Here is a 21,225-nt window from a genome sequence, read left to right as displayed (position 1 = left end):
ATGATTACAATCCTTTTTTATTACAAAACTAAAAATCACATCAATGATCTTGAAAAAGAACAAGCAAACTGGCCAATGCTTCTTTGAATAAATTTGCAGCTATGCAGGAATAAAATTTGTTACAAAGCAGTTAAAAGGAGAAGAAAAAAACTACTACATCACAACCTGACACATTGCAGCATTTATCTGACAATACTTCAGTAATATAGGTACAGATAAAAAAGTAAAAACTGCAAAAAGATTTTAATGTTTGAACATTTCAACGCTTGTTAGCTGATATGCTCTAATGCTCTGAAACTTCTGTATCTTTTCCTTCATCCTGTTTGAGAACAGAAACAAATGGGACAATTAGGGAAAAAAAGCTAAGAAAAATGTGACGAAATTAAAAAAGAAATCATGAAACACTAGGACAACAAGCAAAATAATTGAAGAAATTAAGAGACAAAGGGAAGTGACATCTAGTGTGTGGTTGGCTTCAGGTCTTTTAATATTTACCCATTTAATACGCTGTTTCTTAACAACAGAACTGTACATGAGTTCCACATCACATTCAGCAAATAAGTTCTAGGGGGAAACAGAAACAGAAACTGAGCACTTTACACTTCTGTTGAGCTTTAAGAAAAAAAGTATTCCTATATATAAATCTGCAATCGTAGTGTGTTAGGGTTACTTCAGGTGATTTACTGCAAGGTGTCAGTGTTGTTGAAAAATATCAATATTTAAATTCATTATAAGAGTTAAAGGTTTGAATTATCAGAAGTAAAATATAGCTTCATAAATTATGTCTTCCTCTGGTAGCTGTTGCTGTGTTTTACAAGTTATAAAACACACACAAGAACAGTTTACTATATGAGGTAACATATTAGTAATCAATCTCTAATAGACTAAACCTATCTCCAAAAGTTGCTTCTATTCACCTGCACCTAGCGTTTTCAGTGGGAGAAACATTTTGTCTCTCATCTTTGACTTCTTCAGTCTAACTGACTGCAATGTCGAAACAACAATATTGCAGAAGTGGAAGCAGAGCAACTACAGACGACGGTTTCGGCCTCTCTCAGGAATGCAAAGCCCCCAGCAGCCAACATCACCAATGAGGAGAGGAAGGCACTCACATTACTTAGTAATGACAACAACATTACCATCCTTCCGGCAGACAACGATAGGTGCACAGTTTTGCAAAACCAGAAAGACTATCATGAGAAAATTGTGTCATTGCTCAGTGACGAAAATACTTATGAGCCCCTGAAACGAGACCCAGGAAGTTGTTACAGGAAGAGGGTGATAGCCTTGTCTTGTTCTAACTGCTTCAGACAGTCTATCGACCGGACCTTATACCACAGGCTGTACCCAGGGAAATCTACACCAAGTCTGTATGGTTTACCAAAGATACATAAACAGGGTGCACCTTTAAGACCAATTGTCTGTATGATCAACTCGTCACCGATAACATCTCTAAGTTTCTGGCTTCGAACCTCACCCCGCTGGTAGGCAGCTCTGAACACCACATCCAGAACACCTTGGATTTTGTTGAGAAGGTGAGAGATGTCACTATGATGGCAGATGAAACCATGGTCTCGTACGATGTTACATCTCTTTTCACTTGCATCCCAGTCAGCGTTGGAGGTAGTTTTTTAGTGATTACAGGATGACCCCAACCTCAGCATCGACCAAGTGTGTTTGCTTTTGGAACTGTGTCTTCATTCCACCTACTTCACATACAACGGTCAGTTCTGCAGGCCGAAACATGGGTGTGCCATGGGTTCCCCAGTTTCACCCATCGTGGCCAATTTGTACATGGACGAAGTGGAAAAGAGGGCTTTGTTATCCTACACCACCAAGTCATTGGTTCAGGTATGTGTATGACACCTGGGTGAAAATTAAATCTCAGTACGTACCACATTAACTCGGTGGACTGACACATCAAATTCACCAGAGAGGATATGAAAAGTGGCAGGTTAGCCTTCTTAGACTGAGATTTCCATCAGTAATGGGAGACATTTACGTGAAAAGGGAAAGACCATCTCTGAATCGAGGAGGGGGCCCAAGAGTACATCTTTCGCCATCTTACAATGCTGTGATTGCAGCCATTCCCCAACTCTATGTGAATGGTGCTCATGGCCATTGATCAGCGGTCTTTGATTGGTGGTTGTTGATCAATGGTCATGAGTATTTGTATATTAGTGGTCAAGGAACTGAACTTCCAGCCCATTGTTCTTTCTAGTTTCGGTCATTAAGCAAATGTACTGTTTATAAGGTTGGGGAAACCTGCAGTCAGCTGAGACTGAAGAAGTCACTTGGATGAGTGACGAAACGTTTCTCCCACTGAAAACGCTACATCCACATGAACAGAATCGACTTTTGGAGATTTACTTACCTGGGTGATTGAGCATGCATCAAGAAGTCTACACCTACTGTATACTCTCAGATGGCCAATATGTTCACTGAAAATTGTAAACATTTCTTGATAGCACTGCAGTTGGTTACCTTGGTTGAACTTTTTTTCTTAGGTTTAATTTCAGAGTATATCACTTCTTTGTCCACCTGTGTGAAATGAGCATAATACAATGCATTTAGACACACTGAGTGCCCTGTGGCAAGCACAGGATGCCAAAATTAATAAAATACCAATATTTAAGTGAACAAGAAGGGGCAGAGGTTTGAATCCCCAGAAGCAAAATACAGCTTTGTGACTCATGCTCTCATTTCATGTGATAGGTGTTGTTTTATTTTGTGAGTTGTTACACCCCCCCCACACACACGAGAACAGTTTACCCTAAGAGGATTTTTATTATCAAGTAGTCTAGATCTGTAGCAAACTCTCAGATGAAATCTTTGCTGAAAATTGGAAACTTGATTTCTTGATAGCACTTACCCTGGGTGAACTATTTTCTTTTAGTCCAATTTCAGAGTATCTTACATCCTCTCCAGTCTTCATTGAAGAACATAACACAATTAAAACATCTGCCATAAATATGTTTTTAGTATCATGTACTGTGCACACAGAGAAATAAATCAGCATAACTTACCATTGCTGTCGCTGATAATTCTACTTTGCGCTTCTCTAGCAAAACAAAATTGCCGTTACTGACTCACTGTAACAATGCTCAATAACCTAACTATTAATTCAGTTCTTAATATTTATTAATACATTTAGTGTGGATTGAAATCAAGCTTCATTAAGACTTACTGTGACTCAGTATAAACCAGATGAACACCATAATTAAAATCAAGATCAATACACTCAGAGGGATGATGAGGATCTTTGTGTCATATGAAGCTCTGCAACATACAGGTTGAGAACATAATTTAGTTTACTTTAACAAGTAATAATAGTGTCTGTAAAAATTTGTATGCATAATCCCTTAAAATATTTTACGTCTAAATACTGCAAATAAATATAAAAAATATCTGACCTGTGTTCTTTATTTTCTTGTACTGTAGATTTGTTCCATTTTGATAATTGTTTTACTTATGGCAACAGTATGAGTAGTAGATATAGAAGTAGAACATTATCACAAGAGTACTGTAACAGTTATAAACTCTCTAAAATCTCTTAGAGTACAAATATTTATAAAAGTATTGAATTCATTTACATGTAAAATCTTTGATAACTTACAATACTCACTGTTAATTGGTTTCTCTGTAACATTTAAATATACTGGTATCTGAATGTCCCCCTCAGCACACCAATACCAGCCGCTGTCCTCTGACCTTAGTCCAGTCATGGTCACTGTGAAAACATTTGGGTCTCTCATATGAGTGGTCACTGTTGTTCCATCTATGGATCCAAATGATCCTGTCACACAGTTCCTGCCCAGCCTGCACCACTTCATTTCTCCAGAGTTACTCCGGTGACATCTAATAGTTATGTTTTCTCCAATATATCCTGTAGTCTTCTGATGATCCAAATAGAGACTGGGGGTACCTTCAAGTAAAATTCAGTTTAAAGAAAGCAAAAAACCCAAAATGCCAATACTTTTTTCAGTGCTGAATAAAAAATATATATGTGATTAAGATTTCATGTTGATTCTCATTAGCTTTGAATGACAAGTGCATACTCAGTCTTAAAAAAATGTTATTTTTTCTTTTTTTTTTCCAAAAACAAAAACAAAAACAAAAAAAAAAAACGACATTGCAAAGAATTTGAAATGTTAGAGATGTGCACTTACCACTGGTTACTGATAGTTGAAAATACTGTCCGCAGTCCAGTCCATTATTAATCTCCACCACACACCAGTAATCAGTATTTTGATTTGTCAGATTTTTTATAGTCACAGTAAAAATTTGTTCTTTTTTGTCATCATAGATTGAATATTTTCCTGAAGGGTCTGGTTTGTTTGTTTTTACTGCATAGCTGCAGGAGCTCCATATATACCCTTTACACAAGTACTTCACATGGTCTATATATTTTGACTCATAGAGACATGGGATGGAGATAGATTTTCCAGCTTCCACTGATACTTTACTGACTGTAGTTATGCTGTGAACTCCTGCAACAAGAACAAAGTATTTTATTGGTTATGTTTAATGAAAACATTCTTCCTTCATTTGTCTCTTGTACATGTAGACACTTAGAGTGTTAAGTACAAAACAGAATAAACTAAAAATTATTAAAAGCCATTATTTTTATCATCTACTGACACTAACCTTTGAAAAACATGAAGTATTTTAATGATTCCTGTGACTGACCTTTAAGCACACTGAAAAGAAGAAGAACACTGAGATGAGCAGCCATGCCTGTGAGTGGGTAGAATGAAAACACATGAACCACAGTCAAGTCTGGTTCTATTTTTGAATTTAAGCAACATGCAAATGCAACACTTAAAACCTGCCTTCCTGATAGTTCGTCATACAATAAGGTGTTTTTTTCTGCTGTCTTTTGCTGTAAACTAAGTATGAAAATTACCATCCACAACATTACTACAAGTAAACAATAATATGCATTCTCATAATATATAATAGCACTGACAGTGCAGGAAGCAAAAACAGTAAAAAAAAACAACAACTCTATTATACATGATGAGTTCTCACAAATCCTGAAAATAGGGTTCAGGATTATCCTTTGGTGTCGATGCTTTTGATAATTCTTTATTTCTTTTAAACCAGAAAGCTCGTGATCTTAACGAAAGGAAATGGTAACAAAGAAATTCTGCAATAAACTTTCCTGCTTTGCAAGAATAATAAATAATTATTATTCTAATAAATTAGAATGGAAAGCTGAATATTTGCCCTTTTCATATCTTTTATGATTGAAGCATAACTGTACATGCTGTCCACATCATTTTGATTAAATCACCTTCATGTTGGAACAGAAATCGAAAGCTTTACACTTTGAAGCATTTTAAAAGTTTTATTATGCTGCACTTTGGTGGAAAGTAATTTTAAGTCTACACTATGGTTAAATACAAAACTATGGTGGTAGTATATTGATGATAACTGAGATAATTTTAAACCCATTTGTTTTAAGTTACTTCCTCTTCCTGCCTAGACTGAGAAAATATAATTGGCAGAAAGAATAAATAGTGTCTACCTGATCTCACGTCCAACTTGTCACAGATGTTTAATCAGCAATGCTTTGTGTCACATGTTAACTTTCTGGATGCCAATTATTAAGTTCCAGTTTTAGAGGGCTTCACAGCATTCAGCAGTTTATTCAAAGACATCAATTCCTTCTTAAATTTAAAATTTCACACTGTAATTTATTATTCATTTAGTGTTGTGTAACATGCTCATAAGGAACTAACTTTTTATAGTGTAGCCATGTAGTTTTTCTACTGTGGCAGATCAAAACGTCTATGAAAATGGCCTCAAAGGTGCTGTGATAGAACTCAGGTTTCTTATTTATATTAAATGGGTGACACTGCCACCACCTTTGTTAAAATGTCTGGTCTGGTGTTGAGAGGCCAATGAATACCAAACAACCTAATACTTCAACACACAAAGGCTGTATTTGAAATCGAGGTAAAGTTTAAAGCCCCCAGAAATAAATAAAAACACATCAGTAGCCTACACAAGACATTGGCCAGTAGTATGCCGCTTCCTGAATTATGGCATATAAAGAATAAATCATAATATTATGAAACAGTTATATTACTGTCCTGTACGCGTGCTAATGTGACTAATGCTTTTTCTTTAAAAATAATTCCATGAATATGTGTTCTGAAATGTCAACACTAATTTCTGCTTTTGACAAAGTAGTGCTTGAAAGTACATAATTTTCCTGAAATGTGTGGCTTGTTTGTGTTAACTGCATAAATAAATGTGTACCAACAACAATTAGACTGTTTCATGGTTTCTGTGCTGCCTTCAATATTACCTTTACAAACTGTAGTCTTGCTGTGGATTCCTCCAACTAGAACAAGCATGCCAGTGTCATCATCAGGCTGTGTGCAGGCAGGAGAGGACCCAAACGCAAACTCACGGGAAAACAGGACTGAACTCAAAATACAGCTTTATTGCTGACAGAGGATAAAGGCGATACAAAATAATATGAAACTAAACTGGGAAGTACTAAGGAACTGACTCACGAGGAAACACAAGGAGGGGCACACAGTCATGAGGGAGAACGCGACACAGAACTGAGGGAGACGCAGACATAAATACACAGAGGGTTAATGAGGGAAGTGGGAGCACACGGGGAACACAGGTGACGCTGATAATCATAACAAGACACGGCAGGAGTAAATGCAACACTGACGGGAGACTGTCAAAGTAAAACAGGAAGTACACAGAGGTTCAGACAGGAGGAGAGAGAGCACGGACATAACGGGCTGGGGAAAACATGGAATAAAACACGAGGGGAAACAAGGGTTCACAGATACACAGAGGGGCACACAGGGGGCAACCAAATAAGGAACATCTTAACTAAACAACCTAGGAACCAAGGCATAAATAAAGAACAAAATACAAAACACACGAAAACTAAGAATACTGGGCCAACATGGCCCAGGACCATGACAGCCAGTGATATAATATTGCAATCTGTTATCTGTATATTTTGCAACAGAGACAAACAGAATCGAAAGTGTCAGTATATAGGATAGTTAAGTAAAAAGGGAGATGACCAGTAAACCATTATGTAGCTTTGGTGCTACAATGGGTGATGCTCTGTGTCTTTATTGGTTATGTTACATTTATTAACATTTTTAGCACATAGATAGCATTACTTGGTGGTTTTTCTGTGGTTTTGGCTGAAATAAGAAAAGCAGTGGTTACTTTTATTGTTTAAGTTGTGAAAGATTTTCTGTCATTTGCACAGACAGGCTGGGTGGCACTGGGAGAAAGCCTGCCCCCTTGTGTGTGTATTTGAATTAAATGCTAGTTATGCTGGCAAGGAGCAAAGACCTCTTTGTCTAATGAGCACATTTGTATTTTCTCTGAGGATATGCTAATATTTACATGTAAGCTAGTGTGTGTGATTGTGTGTGTGAGATGCTCCAGTCACAGACACACAAAAAACTCTGGCATGGAGATGGAGCATTACGTCTGGTTGGATGTTGCTGGTCAGAGTGCACACTTGTGCAGAGTGCTTCTTGTTCCCACTGACCCATGTGGACAGTGACTCCGCAGGGCTGTCCTGGCAAACTGAAAACAGTTAAATATGAATAGGGAAATTGTGCTGACAGTGATATACGTCCTTCATGTACAGAGCACATTTGTCAGGGCCTTTCATTTCATGTATTTATTTATTTCAAACTTGGTTCAGCAGTTGAAACAGCTTTATCTTTTCATACACAAAAACTATGCGTTACCTTGATATAACACTGCAACCATGCGTGAAAAGGTGCAGGAAGAAGAAAAATATTCTTATTAAACCCTGCCCCCTATCTGCAATCCAACTAATATTACAAGTGGGCCTATAAACCAAGGAACACACTGGCATTTATCTACAGATCCTTGCGCAGAGCAAACAACCAAATTACAATCAGCAATAAACCACAACACATAATAACAAGGAGAAAAAACAAGTTAACATTGGCAGAGTACAGGGGCACCTGTCTGTCTCAGGGCTAAGAGAGTTAGGGTAACAAATCTATTGTGGGCGATCGTGGCTCAAGAGTTGGGAGTTCGCCTTGTAATCGGAAGGTTGCCGGTTCGAGCCTACTGCCTACTGGTGGGGTCAGAGGGTGCGGTGGCACCAGTGTCCGGCAGCCTCACCTCTGTCAGTGCGCCCCAGGGTGGCTGTGGCTACAATGTAGCTTGCCATCACCAGTGTGTGAATGTGTGGGTGAATAGGTGGATGACTGGATGTGTAAAGCGCTTTGGGGTCCTTAGGGACTAGTAAAGCGCTATACAAATACAGTCCATTTACCATTTACAACGGTATGTGTGACTATGGGTTTCTGTGCTTACAGTACATACAGTTAATACTGTTGTTGGAACAGTTACTACACCTTGCTCACTCCCGGTGGCAGCATGGCAGGGCCTGCCGCCTGTGGCTCAGTCGGTCCTCTTCTGGGATTTGGGGGCCCCTAAGGGCTCCGGCCTCTGGGCCTGTGGCTCGGTTCACTCTGACACAGCTGGCTGCTGGCAAGCCACTGCAGCCCCCTCTGACTTCTGCTCCGTGGCTGCTGGGTGACCCCTCATCTGGGGCTCTCCTCAGCTCTTCCCAGTAGGGTGGCACAGAAATGATAAATTATTATTAATGGAGGAAACATTAGCATCATTTTTCACAGTACAAACTCTGAAAAAAAGTGGTGTAAGTAGGCATACAAATGCGTGATGTAGTTGCCTGGATCAATATGTGAAGGAAATGACCAATATTTTCTCTTGTGCAATGATATGAAATGCTAATTTTATATAGAAAGTTACAATATTGTCTCAAATCACACCTACCCTTTAAAAGAGAAGTATTGGTTGGTAAATTAGCATATCCTGATATAATTCAGTCAAGTGTAACAAGTCTTTAATCCCTAAAAAATATCTCAGACATAATTAGGCAAGTAATTGCATATTTTACCACAAAAATGGAGAAAAAATATTTCTTATCTTTAGCTACTTTCTCGTGTTTCTGTTTCTCAGAGGCAGAGCCGGGAAGTAACAAAGTACAAATATTTTGTTACTTATTTAAGTGGAATTTTCAAGTATTTGTACTTTGCATGAGTATTTATTTTTCTGACAACTTTTTGCTTTTACCTCCTACATTATTATATATATATATACTGCTTACATTGTCAAAACAGACTCGTTACTTCTGGTTTGACGCATTTGAGCAGAGTTACTATTTCACATCACTGCGGGCCTTCAAACATCAAACCAATCTGAGGTCAAACAGTAACACATGAAAGGCAATCCTGTGTGTTAATCATCAAGAAGCAAACTGTGTGCTATGGTCAGAGGTTAAAGTGGGCTGGTTAATTATTATTTTGACACGACACTGAATGACTGCAGGTGTCCATAACTGCAGATGCAGTACTTCAGCAACTATAGCTAGCCCTACAGAAGAAGAGCGAATAAAGTGAGTAATATTAGTACCAGGGAATTTCAAATACAGCATTTCTATCAGCGTAACCCTTGTGGTGTCCTTGAATCAAAAATGGTCCCTAGGTGAATGGCAAACAAGCATGTGGGAATCCCGAGGACACCACAAACATCAACAAACATACAAAGTGTTTGTGTGCAGTTTGTCACACTGTGTGTTGCTAGCTAAAGGTGCAACTGCTGTTTTTCACAGGGAGAGAAAAGAAAGACAGCTAACTTCACTCAGAGAAAGATAAGAAAGACAGGAAAGGAAAGGAAGAAGAGAGGTTAGATTTAAAATTAAGGATGCTCAGTGGAATTTGACAAAGTGGAAATTTAAAGCTTACATGTAAGTCCTCATGTTTTTAAATTAGATATTGGATCTATACATATGGCATTTTGTTTTTAACAGTCTGACTGAAATAAAGTTTGTATTCCTATGTACTAATATCATTACAATAATATAGCATAAGGTATATTAGCTTTGCATAAAAGGTGCTAGAAATGTTCTTCAAGGAGCTACTTTTACTTTCTAACTTTGAGTACATCTCAGAGTCTGTACCTTTCTACTTTTACTTGAGTAAAGAATTGAATCAGTACTTCAGCTTTTAATGGCGTATTTTTTAACACTAATATCTGTACTTCTACTTAAGCACAGAATGTCTGTACTTTTTCCACCTCTGCTCAGAGCTAAGTTGCTAAATGTGATGATGAGGATGTGGTATACAGCTCTGTGGTTATTGTAGTTCAGTAAACCACACAGAGGGTACATGCTTCATCAACACTGTTTCTCACACACTGAAGTGTTTGTTCTTTGTACACATTTTCACCGCATGTGCTGGATGGCAGTGTTGGTTTTTCCACTGGTCAGATCACTACTTTATATTGAAATATTCTAAAGAGTAGCAGCACATTTAACTCCAGTGTCAGGTGGACCCCTTGTGAAAAATCAATATAAAAATATTAGTAACCAATTATCTGTGAGTCCTGGTATTCTGTCTGTTTCAGCCTAGAAAAGAAAAATACAAAGTAAACATCATGTATAAAAAGTATTAAAGAAAGATGTTTGTGGGCCAGAAGGGGTGGGAGCACTGGGAAAGTATGTGTATCTCTCATGAGAGATAGAGTCACTCAAATGAGTCAGGATGAAGTCATTAGGAGCCCACATGGCAATCCAGGAAGTTATTTAGAGCCAGATCTGCAGAGTTTTTATTCTGTGTTTGCATTGTTTATACTGTGATTTCTTTTTAGTTACTTGAAGGAAGCCCTTGTTTTTTTGTTTTTGTCTGTTTTTACAAATTATGAAATTATGAAAAATGAATTCTGGGTCAGTAAATCTTTAAATATTAGCATATCTTTAGATTAAACATAAAAGTTCTTGTTGGACAAGGTGGTGTTGACATTTTGTTGGGCCAATCATTCAATGCAATCTTCAAAGTTTACAAAAATATAATTAACACCAGTTCATCAAAATAAGTAGCTTTTAATTGAAATGTTAATACAAATTTAATTAAATACTGAAAGGGCATGCTTTCTCCAGGTGCAAGGCAGCCTTAAAAGATGCAAATGAGGGAAAATCCTTTACAGCTTTAACAGAAGTAACATTTTTTTTTTTGATTAGTTTTTTTAAGCCAAAAACACAGCAAAACAGTCATTAACGGCCTCTCAAAAACCCACAGGGCTGCACTCTGTTTATTGCACCGAATTATTTCCTTGTGAGCATGGTACTAAAAGAATAATAAATTACAATGTGAAATATTATACTCAATAAGTAAATATGTCTGGGAGTAAAATGCTGAGTGCTGCGAAGCCCTCTGAAACTAACACTTAGGGGTAATTCAGTAATGCAAGTGAGATCAGGCTGACACTGTTTAATCTTTCTGTAAATTATATTTTCTCAGTCAGGAAGAGGTGATAACATAACATAAATAAAAAAATCTCATTATCCCCAATAAACTGTAAGCATCAGCATCAAAGGATTATCCTAACTTCTATTTTCAGATTTTGTGACAACTCATAGCGCATTTTAAACATTTTTGTTTTTATATCACTCCCAATTCCTGCACTTTTAATGTTATTCAGTGTTATAATATTATGAGAATGCATATTCTTATTAGTAAATGAGTCCATAAAGATTTTGAATATTGTAGATGATAATTTTTATATCTTGTCTGCAGCAGAAAAAAAATACAGCTTATAGTAGAGGAACTAGAAGGAAGGCAGTTTGAAGTGTTGCATTTGCACGTTGCATGAATTCAAAAATAGATCCAGACTTGACTGTGGTTCATGTGTTTTAATTCTACTCACTCACAGGCATGGCTGCTCATCTCATCGTTCTTCTCCTCTTCAGTGTGCTCAAAGGTCGGTCACAGCAATCATTTAAATACCTCATGTTTCAGTGACTAATCTCAGCAGATTATTACATTAAAGACATTTTGTATTATTCACTTTTGTACTTAACAATACTCTAAGTGTGCACATGTACAAGAGACAAGTGAAAGAAAAATGTTTTAATTAAACATAAACATGAAGATTATTAATTTGTTTATATTTATTTATTTGTTCTTGTTGCAGGAGTTCACAGCATAACTACAGTCAGTAAAGTATCAGTTGAAGCTGGAAAATCTATCTCCATCCCATGTCTCTATGAGTCACAATATATAGACCATGTGAAGTACTTGTGTGAAGGACATATATGGGACTTCTGCAGAGATGTAGTAAAAACGAATGAAGCAGACCCTTTAGGAAAATATTTAATCTCTGATGACAAAAACCAGAAAATTTTCACCGTTACTATAAACGAGCTGACAGATAAAAACACTGATTACTGGTGTGTGGTGGAGATTGATAATGGACCAGATTATGGACAGTATTTTCAACTGTTATTTATCAGTGGTAAGTGCCTATTTTCATGCACATTTCAAATAGTTTAGCATTTCCGTCAGAAAAATGTAAGTTTTTCAGAAAGACTGAATGTGCTCTTATTTTTAATTAATTAATTAGATATGAAGTCTGAATTACCAATGAATTTTTTATTGAGCACTTTTTAAAATCTGTTCATTTTTTATTTGTTTTACCGGTAAGGTACCCCTAGTGTCTACGTCGCTCATCAGAGGATTACAGGATAACCATCAGATGTCACCACAGTAACTCTGGAGCAATGAAGTGGTGCAGGCTGGACAGGAACTGTGTGACAGGATCATTTGGATCCACAGATAGAACAACAGTGACCACTTATATGAGAGAACAAAATGTTTTCACAGTGACCATGAGTGGACTAAAGTCAGAGGACAGTGGCTGGTATTGGTGTGCTGAAGGGGACATTCAGATACCAATTTATTTAAATATTACAGAGAAGCCAATTACTAGTACTACTACTGCAGGTAATAATACATGTAAAAAAAAATTCATGAATTCTACATATTCTAAGTGTTAGGACTGTAAGAGGTATTAGCATAATAATCGTTAGAGTACTGTACTGATGATGTTCTTTCTGGAAATGTAGCCACTACCCCTACAACTGCTACTGGCAGTAGTACTACTCATACTGTTACTGGAAGTGGAACAATTACTACAGTGGAACAATGGAACATTTCTACAGTAGAAGAAAATAAAGAACACAGGTCAGATAATTTTTTCTTCATTTCTTTATATTTTTATGCAGTAAAATGTTTTGTGTAAGAAAGATTCTACAAACATTTTACAGATGCTATTATTACTTATTCAATTAAATTCTGTTTATAAACTGCATGTTGTAGATCTTCATTTGACCCAAAGATCCTTATCATCCCTCTGAGTGTGTTGACCTTGATTGTAATTGTGATGCTGTTCATCTGGTTTATAATGAGACACAGTGTCACGGTCCTGGGTCGGTGACCCAGCGCTTTGAGTTTTGTTATTAGTATTTTCTAGTTTATTCTGTTTTGTATTGGTGGTTGGGGTTTGGTTGTGTTTATTTTCCCTACCTGCGTCTCCCTCGGTGCTCTGTTCATGTCCCCGTGTTGTTATGTAAAACAGTCTGTGTGTTTCCTGTTTTACTTTGTAGGGTTGTGTCTCGTTATGTCCATTAGTTCCAGCTGTGTCCCCGCCTGTCTGCCATTACCCGATTACCCTGTGTGTGTGTATATATAGTGGGTGTCGGTCTGTGTTGGTGGTCGGCTCGTACTGTCACGGCTGGCGGGGTGAGCCGTGTGGTGTGGAGGAAACGGAGGACCCAAAATGCAGACAGCCGATATGATGATATGAGTGAGGGTTTAATTTACAGTGTACAAATAACAGAACTGAGGGCAGGACAGAACATAAACCTAAACTGGGTGAGCTAAATAACAAACCGGATCATACAAATGGGGTGGGAGGCAGAGAGACACAGACGAGGAACGGACACCATGAAACACAGACGAGCCGACCACCAACACAGACCGACACCCACTATATATACACACACACAGGGTAATCGGGTAATGGCAGACAGGCGGGGACACAGCTGGAACTAATGGACATAACGAGACACAACCCTACAAAGTAAAACAGGAAACACACAGACTGTTTTACATAACAACACGGGGACATGAACAGAGCACCGAGGGAGACGCAGGTAGGGAAAATAAACACAACCAAACCCCAACCACCAATACAAAACAGAATAAACTAGAAAATACTAATAACAAAACTCAAAGCGCTGGGTCACCGACCCAGGACCGTGACAGTACCCCCCCCTCAAGGGCTGGCTCCAGACAGCCCAAAACAAAAACAGACGACCAACCCAGGGCGGGCGGCGGGGGGATCAGGACGGAGGGACCAACACCGAACAAAAACAAGCTCCAGCGAACCAAGCGAATTGTCCAAAACACAAACACACATGCTGGAGTCCAAGAACAGGGTCCCAAAACATAGTTCAGGAGGCCGGCCATGCACACGGCAGCGGCGACGACGGGGAAACAGTTCAGGAGGCCGGCCGTGCACACGGCAGTGGCGACGACGGGGAAACAGTTCAGGCGGCCGACCGTGCGGACAGCAACGGCGGCGAAACAGTTCAGGCGGCCGACCGTGCGGACAGCAACGGCGGCGAAACAGGTCAGGCAGCCGACCGTGCACACGGCAGCGGCGGCGACGGGGAAACAGTTCAGGCGGCCGACCGTGCAGACAGCAACGGCGGCGGCGACACAAGTCCGGAGGCCGGCCGCGCGGAAGGTAGCGGCGGCGTTTGGGAGGACGTCCATATCGACGATGACGCCCAACAAGCGGCCTGGCAGATGACCGCCGATGTCGAGGCGGCAGTTTGGGACCTGAAGGTCGCGTGGCCCCTGCAGCACCAGACGAGGCGGAAGCTGAGGCTGGACCAGACGAGGCGGATGCAGAGGCTGGACCAGGCGAAGCTGATGCAGAGGCTGGACCAGGCGAAGCTGATGCAGAGGCTGGACCAGGCGAAGCTGATGCAGAGGCTGGACCAGGCGAAGCTGATGCAGAGGCTGGACCAGGCGAAGCTGATGCAGAGGCTGGACCAGGCGAAGCTGATGCAGAGGCTGGACCAGGCGACGATGAAGCCGGAGCTGGACCAGGCGACGAAGAAGCCGGAGCTGGACCAGGCGACGGCGTGGGTGAAGCTGAGGCTGCAGCTGGCGAGGGTGAAGACACGGAGGCTGCAGCTGGCGAGGATGAAGACACGGAGGCTGCAGCTGGCGAGGATGAAGACACGGAGGCTGCAGCTGGCGAGGATGAAGACACGGAGGCTGCAGCTGGCGAGGATGAAGACACGGAGGCTGCAGCTGGCGAGGATGAAGACACGGAGGCTGCAGCTGGCGAGGATGAAGACACGGAGGCTGCAGCTAGCGAGGATGAAGCCGCTGCTGCTGCCGGCGGCGAGGATGATAAGGCTGCAGCTGGCGGCTGGACGGGCTCCTCGGGCCCTCCAGCTGACGAGGCAGAAGACTGGACGGGCTCCTCGGGCCCTCCAGCTGACGAGGCAGAAGACTGGACGGGCTCCTCGGGCCCTCCAGCTGACGAGGCAGGAAGCTGGCTGGGTTCTCCTGAACCTCCAGCTGACGAGTCTTGGGGCTGGACGGGCTCCTTGGGCCCTCCAGCGGACGAGACAGGCGGCTGGATGGGCTCCTCGGGCCCTCCAGCGGACGAGACAGGCGGCTGGACGGGCTCCTCGGGCCCTCCAGCGGACGAGACAGGCGGCTGGACGCGCTCCTCGGGCCCTCCAGCGGACGAGACAGGCGGCTGGATGGGCTCCTCGGGCCCTCCAGCGGACGAGACAGGCGGCTGGATGGGCTCCTCGGGCCCTCCAGCGGACGAGACAGGCGGCTGGACGCGCTCCTCGGGCCCTCCAGCGAGAAGAGTCTCGGGACCAGCGGGCACAGGGGCCCCTGGCAGGCGCAGAACAGAACCAGCAGGCGCGGAGACCTCTGGCGGGCGCAGAACAGAACCAGCAGGCGCGGAGACCTCTGGCGGGCGCAGAACAGAACCAGCAGGCGCACGGGCCTCTGGCAGGAACGGATCAGAACCAGCAGGCACAGTGGCCTCTGGCAAACACAAAGCCGACTGCACCGAGCATTGACTCAGCTCAGGCAGCGACAGCCGGGTGCAGTCCTCAGCTGGCTTCTTTACCTCCAGGGGTCCAGAGTCTGCTGGGGGCTGAAACCCAGCCTCTGGGGAGGCCCTGGAGTGCGTCTCAGTCTCAGAACTGGCCAGCTCTTGAGGAACGTTTGCAGGATTGTTTGGTGTGTCTCTCTGCAAAAAATACGTAATAGAAAAAGAGTCCAAAACGGGGGGCACAGACGCAGCCTCCCGTACAGAGGGAGTCGGTGAAGATGGCATAGATGACTGGGCTAGTGGGGATACCGGGGGCTGAGCTAAACGAGCTTGCGGCTGTGCAGCTAAACGAGCTTGCGGCTGTGCAGCTAAACGAGCTTGCGGCTGTGCAGCTAAACGAGCTTGCGGCTGTGCAGCTAAACGAGCTTGCGGCTGTGCAGCTAAACGAGCTTGCGGCTGTGCAGCAGGCTCAAAAAACACAGCCCCGGTATAAACAGTCACTAGTTCCGGTGAAACCAAAAGAGTGTCTTGTCCACTCACCACAGCCTGTAGTGCTATAGTCCTAGTATCCGGCTGTGGGGTGACGCGCCGACGGCGCGATCGTCGCCTCCTCCCTGCGGACGACTCTGGCGGGCCGGGCAAAACCTCCGGCGGGCCGGGCAAAACCTCCGGCGGGCCGGGCAAAACCTCCGGCGGGCCGGGCAAAACCTCCGGCGGGAGAAGCTGACGTGGCTGTTCCGGGGCGGCCGTAGTCCGCTGCTGCTGGACAAAGTCTGTGGATTCCCGAGCTTGCACCACCTCCCGGGCTTTACGCAGGTTGCAAATTAAGTCCGAAAGTCCCTCGAACTGGCAGAGGTAGGAATTCCTTTCCAGGATTGCCTCGATGGCTTTTAACCCCACCACTTTCGCACTTGCGTTGGTGGTGTGGGTTACCCAGTCCATCAGGCGTTGGATGCGTGCGAGGTCGCTCTCCCCAGACAAAGCTGCTGGATCCATCTTGTGGTCGGCTCGTACTGTCACGGCTGGCGGGGTGAGCCGTGTGGTGTGGAGGAAACGGAGGACCCAAAATGCAGACAGCCGATATGATGATATGAGTGAGGGTTTAATTTACAGTGTACAAATAACAGAACTGAGGGCAGGACAGAACATAAACCTAAACTGGGTGAGCTAAATAACAAACCGGATCATACAAATGGGGTGGGAGGCAGAGAGACACAGACGAGGAACGGACACCATGAAACACAGACGAGCCGACCACCAACACAGACCGACACCCACTATATATACACACACACAGGGTAATCGGGTAATGGCAGACAGGCGGGGACACAGCTGGAACTAATGGACATAACGAGACACAACCCTACAAAGTAAAACAGGAAACACACAGACTGTTTTACATAACAACACGGGGACATGAACAGAGCACCGAGGGAGACGCAGGTAGGGAAAATAAACACAACCAAACCCCAACCACCAATACAAAACAGAATAAACTAGAAAATACTAATAACAAAACTCAAAGCGCTGGGTCACCGACCCAGGACCGTGACACACAGTAAGTCTACTAGAAATTTGATTAAAATCCATTTCAAATGTATTTACAAATCTTTAGAAATAGTTCAACATTTAAGTTATTGTGCATTGTTACAAAGAATCAGTAACAGTCATTTTGTTTTATTAGAGCAGAACAAAGCAGAATCATCAGCCACAGCAATAGTAAGTTGTACTGATTTATTTCTATGTGGGCATCGTACATGATACTAAAAGAATAGAGAAAGTAAAACAGTTTCATAATTACAGTTTGGCAGATGTTTGAACTGTGTGTTGTTGTTCAACGCAGGCTGAAGTAACATACTCTGAAGTCAGACCCAAGAAAAAACGTTCACCCAAGGTAACCAACTGCAGCAGCATCAAGCAATTCAAATCTAAGAATTTTCAGTGAACATACCGGTCATCTGAGAGTACATTGGATATGTAATCTATTGCAGATTCATTTCTAATATGTCTGAGAAAAATGAATCCTCATATGGGAAACTGTTCTTGTATTTTTTATAACTTGCAAAATACAACAACAGCTATCAGAAGAAATTAGATCATGAATCACAAAGCTGTATTTTGCTTCTGAAGATTCAAACCTCTACCCCTTCTCTTTCATTTAAATTCTGGTATTTTGTCAATAACACTGATACCTGGCACTTAAACTAGTGAAAGTACTAGAATAGTAGAGAAGTACACACCAGATTTGTAAATGCAGAAGAAATATCACCCGAGGTTGTCCTAACATACTACAACTACACATTTACACTTTAGAATACAAGTAGAGTTTAATCTATTTTTGTTAAAGCACAGCAGAACTGTAAATAGTCCAATTTCTATATTTCTTCTCTTCCAGAGTTCATTTGCTGAAAGTGATGTGGAAATCATTTACAGTTCAGTTGCTGTATCTCACTCCCTGTGTTTTTCTTGATATCAAATTGTTTTACTTGTTGTCCTGATATGACATGTTTCACTTCGAATTTGGTCATATTTTGCTTTTTCTCTCTAATTATCATTTGCTTCTGTTCTCCAACAGGGTGACAGAAAAGCTGCGGAAGTTACATACAGCACATTAGCTGAAACGTTTTAATGTTATAACTTTTCTTGGAGTTGTATCTCTTTTTTCTGTACCTTTTATTACTGGAGTATTTGTATTTGCTCCTCTGTTATCTTCCTTCATTTACTTGTTATGTAGTAACTTTTAACCTTAATCCTTTTAACTGTTTTGTAAACAAGTTCATTCCTGCATAGCTGCAAATTTATTCATTGAGCTGTTTTTGTGTCTTCTTTTTCAAGATCATTGACATATCTTTTCATTCTTGTAATAAAGAAGCTTTGTAGACTGTTGGACTGTGCACTCTTAGATAGTTGTATATATTCCATAATCATACAATAGTATTATTGTAATGTGGAAGCATTTTAGGAACTAAAGCGTCTCAGCTATGAAGTGGTAAACCATGTAAATCTATAGAAAAGGTTCACCGAGTTCTGAAGTATATACTGCATAAACGTTGCCATTGCTCTCCGGTCACTGCAGAGCTCTGAAACACCTCTGGTATTAACCTGAGCATAAAAACTGTGCCTTCTGGAGCTTCATGATATGGTTTTCCATGGCTGTGCTGCTCCTGTAAGTCCCTTTCAACATGTAAATTAATCAGAACGGTTTTTTTGTATAGTATTTTTTTTCTTTCTTATTTTCTTTTCTGAATGTACTTGTATATTGTTCACATGTTGAAATAAAAAAATTACCATAATGTGTTGTTGGCCTAGTACTTTTGTCCATGTCATCTATTTTCATGATCTGAATTTATGCGTAAAACATAGGTGAAAAAACCAAAACAAAAAAATAAACACTTGTATATCTTGTAGATGCCTGGCTTTACACCCAGTCTACAAGTAACTAAAATGAAGACCATATGCTTCCTGGATGATTTTTCTGGCTCTTATCTGTGCTGACGCGAGGGGTACCGTGGTGGCATCCCACGACGGACTTCGGTGTAGAATGCGAGCTGGGCTGGGATGTGATGGGCCCAGTGAAGGGACGAGAGGGGGACAGGAGGCTCCTCCTTCTCTGTCTGGGACGAGGCTGGCGTGGACCCCTCTCTGGGACGAGGCTGGCGTGGACCCCGCTCTGGAGAGGGAATTTCTGGCCTGCTGGTGGACCAAAAATGAACATTTATCTGGTTTTGTGGGACAATTACATCAGAGGATTTTAGTGAATGTAGAAAATTTTATTTCTAGCAGTTTTAGAATTGAGTTTATTCCTGGGGGATTTTAGTATATTGATAACATTTTATTGAGTACATTTTTTGAGAGTTTTATTTTATTTGTGCTCCCTGGCCTGGGAATAAATTGTTTCTGATCAGACCTACATCATCCCTGTGTCCTGGTTACTGACTTGCTTGCTCCCCCTTTTTATCCAAAGAACCATCCTCTTTAGTAAGACACTCTGGCAGATCAGCTTTAGTGCCTATGTTACAAACCATACAGTAAGGGGAACTAGATTAAAAGTGCTGCAGTTTAGTCTTAAGCAAACAAAAACCAGGAAATACACTCAGCACACTAATATGACGGATGATGCGACAAAGAAAAGAAACGAACTCAGGGCTTAAACATGCACATGTCACGGACCCGGCTCTGGGGACTCGGGGTCCGTGGGCAGTGGGGACTAGGATTGTTGTTATTGTTGTTATTATTATTATCGTTATCATTATTATTTGGTGTGTTGTCTGCACTGCCCCTGTGCACATCTGTATGTAGGCAGGTGGCTGTGTTGCCTGTCTTCTGGGGCCAAGTTACAGGCACCTTCAGCCCTGGGGGCGTGGCCTGACTTGAGGGCTGGCCACACCCGAAGTCCTTGCCGCACACCTGCTCCTCATCTGGGCTCGTCGGTGGAACTATTTAGAAGAGTGATGGAGCTTCCACCGACGCTGGATTATTGAGTTTGACTCCACGTTAGTGTCATTAGTACCCAGTCCAGTGAGTACATGCCCGCGGTAGTCGAGTGTCCTGACAAGTTGCTTCTTTGTTATTTTTCTCCAGGAAGGAGCGGGGAAGACAAGAGCAGCGAGCACGGGGTGCGGGGACACACTGGAGCGAAGAGCACGGAGCACGAAGCTGTGGGTGAAGACACGACACGGAAGTCAAGGGGAAAACATGGGGTTTATTCTGTGAACTATTTACACCACTGTAAATAAACGCACTGCCTTCATCACAAAGTCCTGCATCTTGGGTCCTCATTCCCCTCATCCCCACGGTCTGCCCCACAGACCGTGACAGCACATAAGGTAAGGGCAAAGAAGTGACACCTGGAGCAAAACTGAACATAATACTCACAGAATAAAACACTATTAAAATACAGCAGAATATAGCAGAATGCAGGAACAGAAATGCAGACTTGATAAAGACAGAAAGGGAAATGCACAGAGACCAGACTGACTTACAAAGATCCTAGGGACCAAACGCAGAGATGAGACAAGGACAGACAGGACACAAAAGGGAATTACCAGAAACCAAGGAAGAGAACTAAAAACAAAATTCAGAAGGGCTGGGGCATAATACTATACTCAAAGGAAAAGAAAACCCAATATAGAGCTGTAATGGAAATCACTTCATAAAATACTCAAGCTCGGAACTATTACAGTACCCCTACCCTCCCCCTGGAGACAGGCATGGGTGCAGGGACAGGACGGA

At 41.9% G+C, this 21,225-nt stretch overlaps 2 protein-coding genes and 1 pseudogene across 2 annotated transcripts; 1 reads left to right on the top strand and 2 right to left on the bottom strand.

The window, feature by feature from the left end:
• Nucleotides 1-283: 283 nt before the first annotated feature.
• LOC118453717 (polymeric immunoglobulin receptor-like) lies at nucleotides 284-4,735 on the bottom strand. The gene is made up of 10 exons (XM_087849704.1): nucleotides 4,690-4,735; nucleotides 4,170-4,490; nucleotides 3,626-3,925; nucleotides 3,414-3,435; nucleotides 3,188-3,279; nucleotides 3,027-3,061; nucleotides 2,873-2,929; nucleotides 2,485-2,541; nucleotides 496-564; nucleotides 284-319 (listed from the first exon to the last, which is right to left on the bottom strand). Exons 1-10 carry the CDS (start codon nucleotides 4,733-4,735, stop codon nucleotides 284-286), a joined length of 1,035 nt encoding a protein of 344 aa, XP_087705830.1.
• Nucleotides 4,736-11,774: 7,039 nt separating this feature from the next.
• LOC102779548 (polymeric immunoglobulin receptor-like) lies at nucleotides 11,775-13,335 on the top strand (annotated as a pseudogene).
• A 576-nt stretch (nucleotides 13,336-13,911) lies between these two features.
• LOC148099911 (uncharacterized) lies at nucleotides 13,912-17,226 on the bottom strand. Its single transcript, XM_087849703.1, has 4 exons — nucleotides 16,702-17,226; nucleotides 15,678-16,659; nucleotides 14,633-15,251; nucleotides 13,912-14,539 (listed from the first exon to the last, which is right to left on the bottom strand). The coding sequence occupies exons 1-4, from the start codon at nucleotides 16,987-16,989 to the stop codon at nucleotides 14,176-14,178; spliced, it is 2,253 nt and encodes a 750-aa protein (XP_087705829.1). The 5' UTR covers nucleotides 16,990-17,226; the 3' UTR covers nucleotides 13,912-14,175.
• Between the last annotated feature and the right edge of the window lie 3,999 nt (nucleotides 17,227-21,225).

This window comes from Neolamprologus brichardi, chromosome 13 (genome assembly GCF_056152115.1).
Source record: "Neolamprologus brichardi isolate AB-2024 chromosome 13, ASM5615211v1, whole genome shotgun sequence".
NCBI classification, from domain to species: Eukaryota; Metazoa; Chordata; class Actinopteri; order Cichliformes; family Cichlidae; genus Neolamprologus; species Neolamprologus brichardi.
Note: the sequence above shows the minus strand (reverse complement) of the source record. Positions and strands in the feature narration are given on the sequence as shown.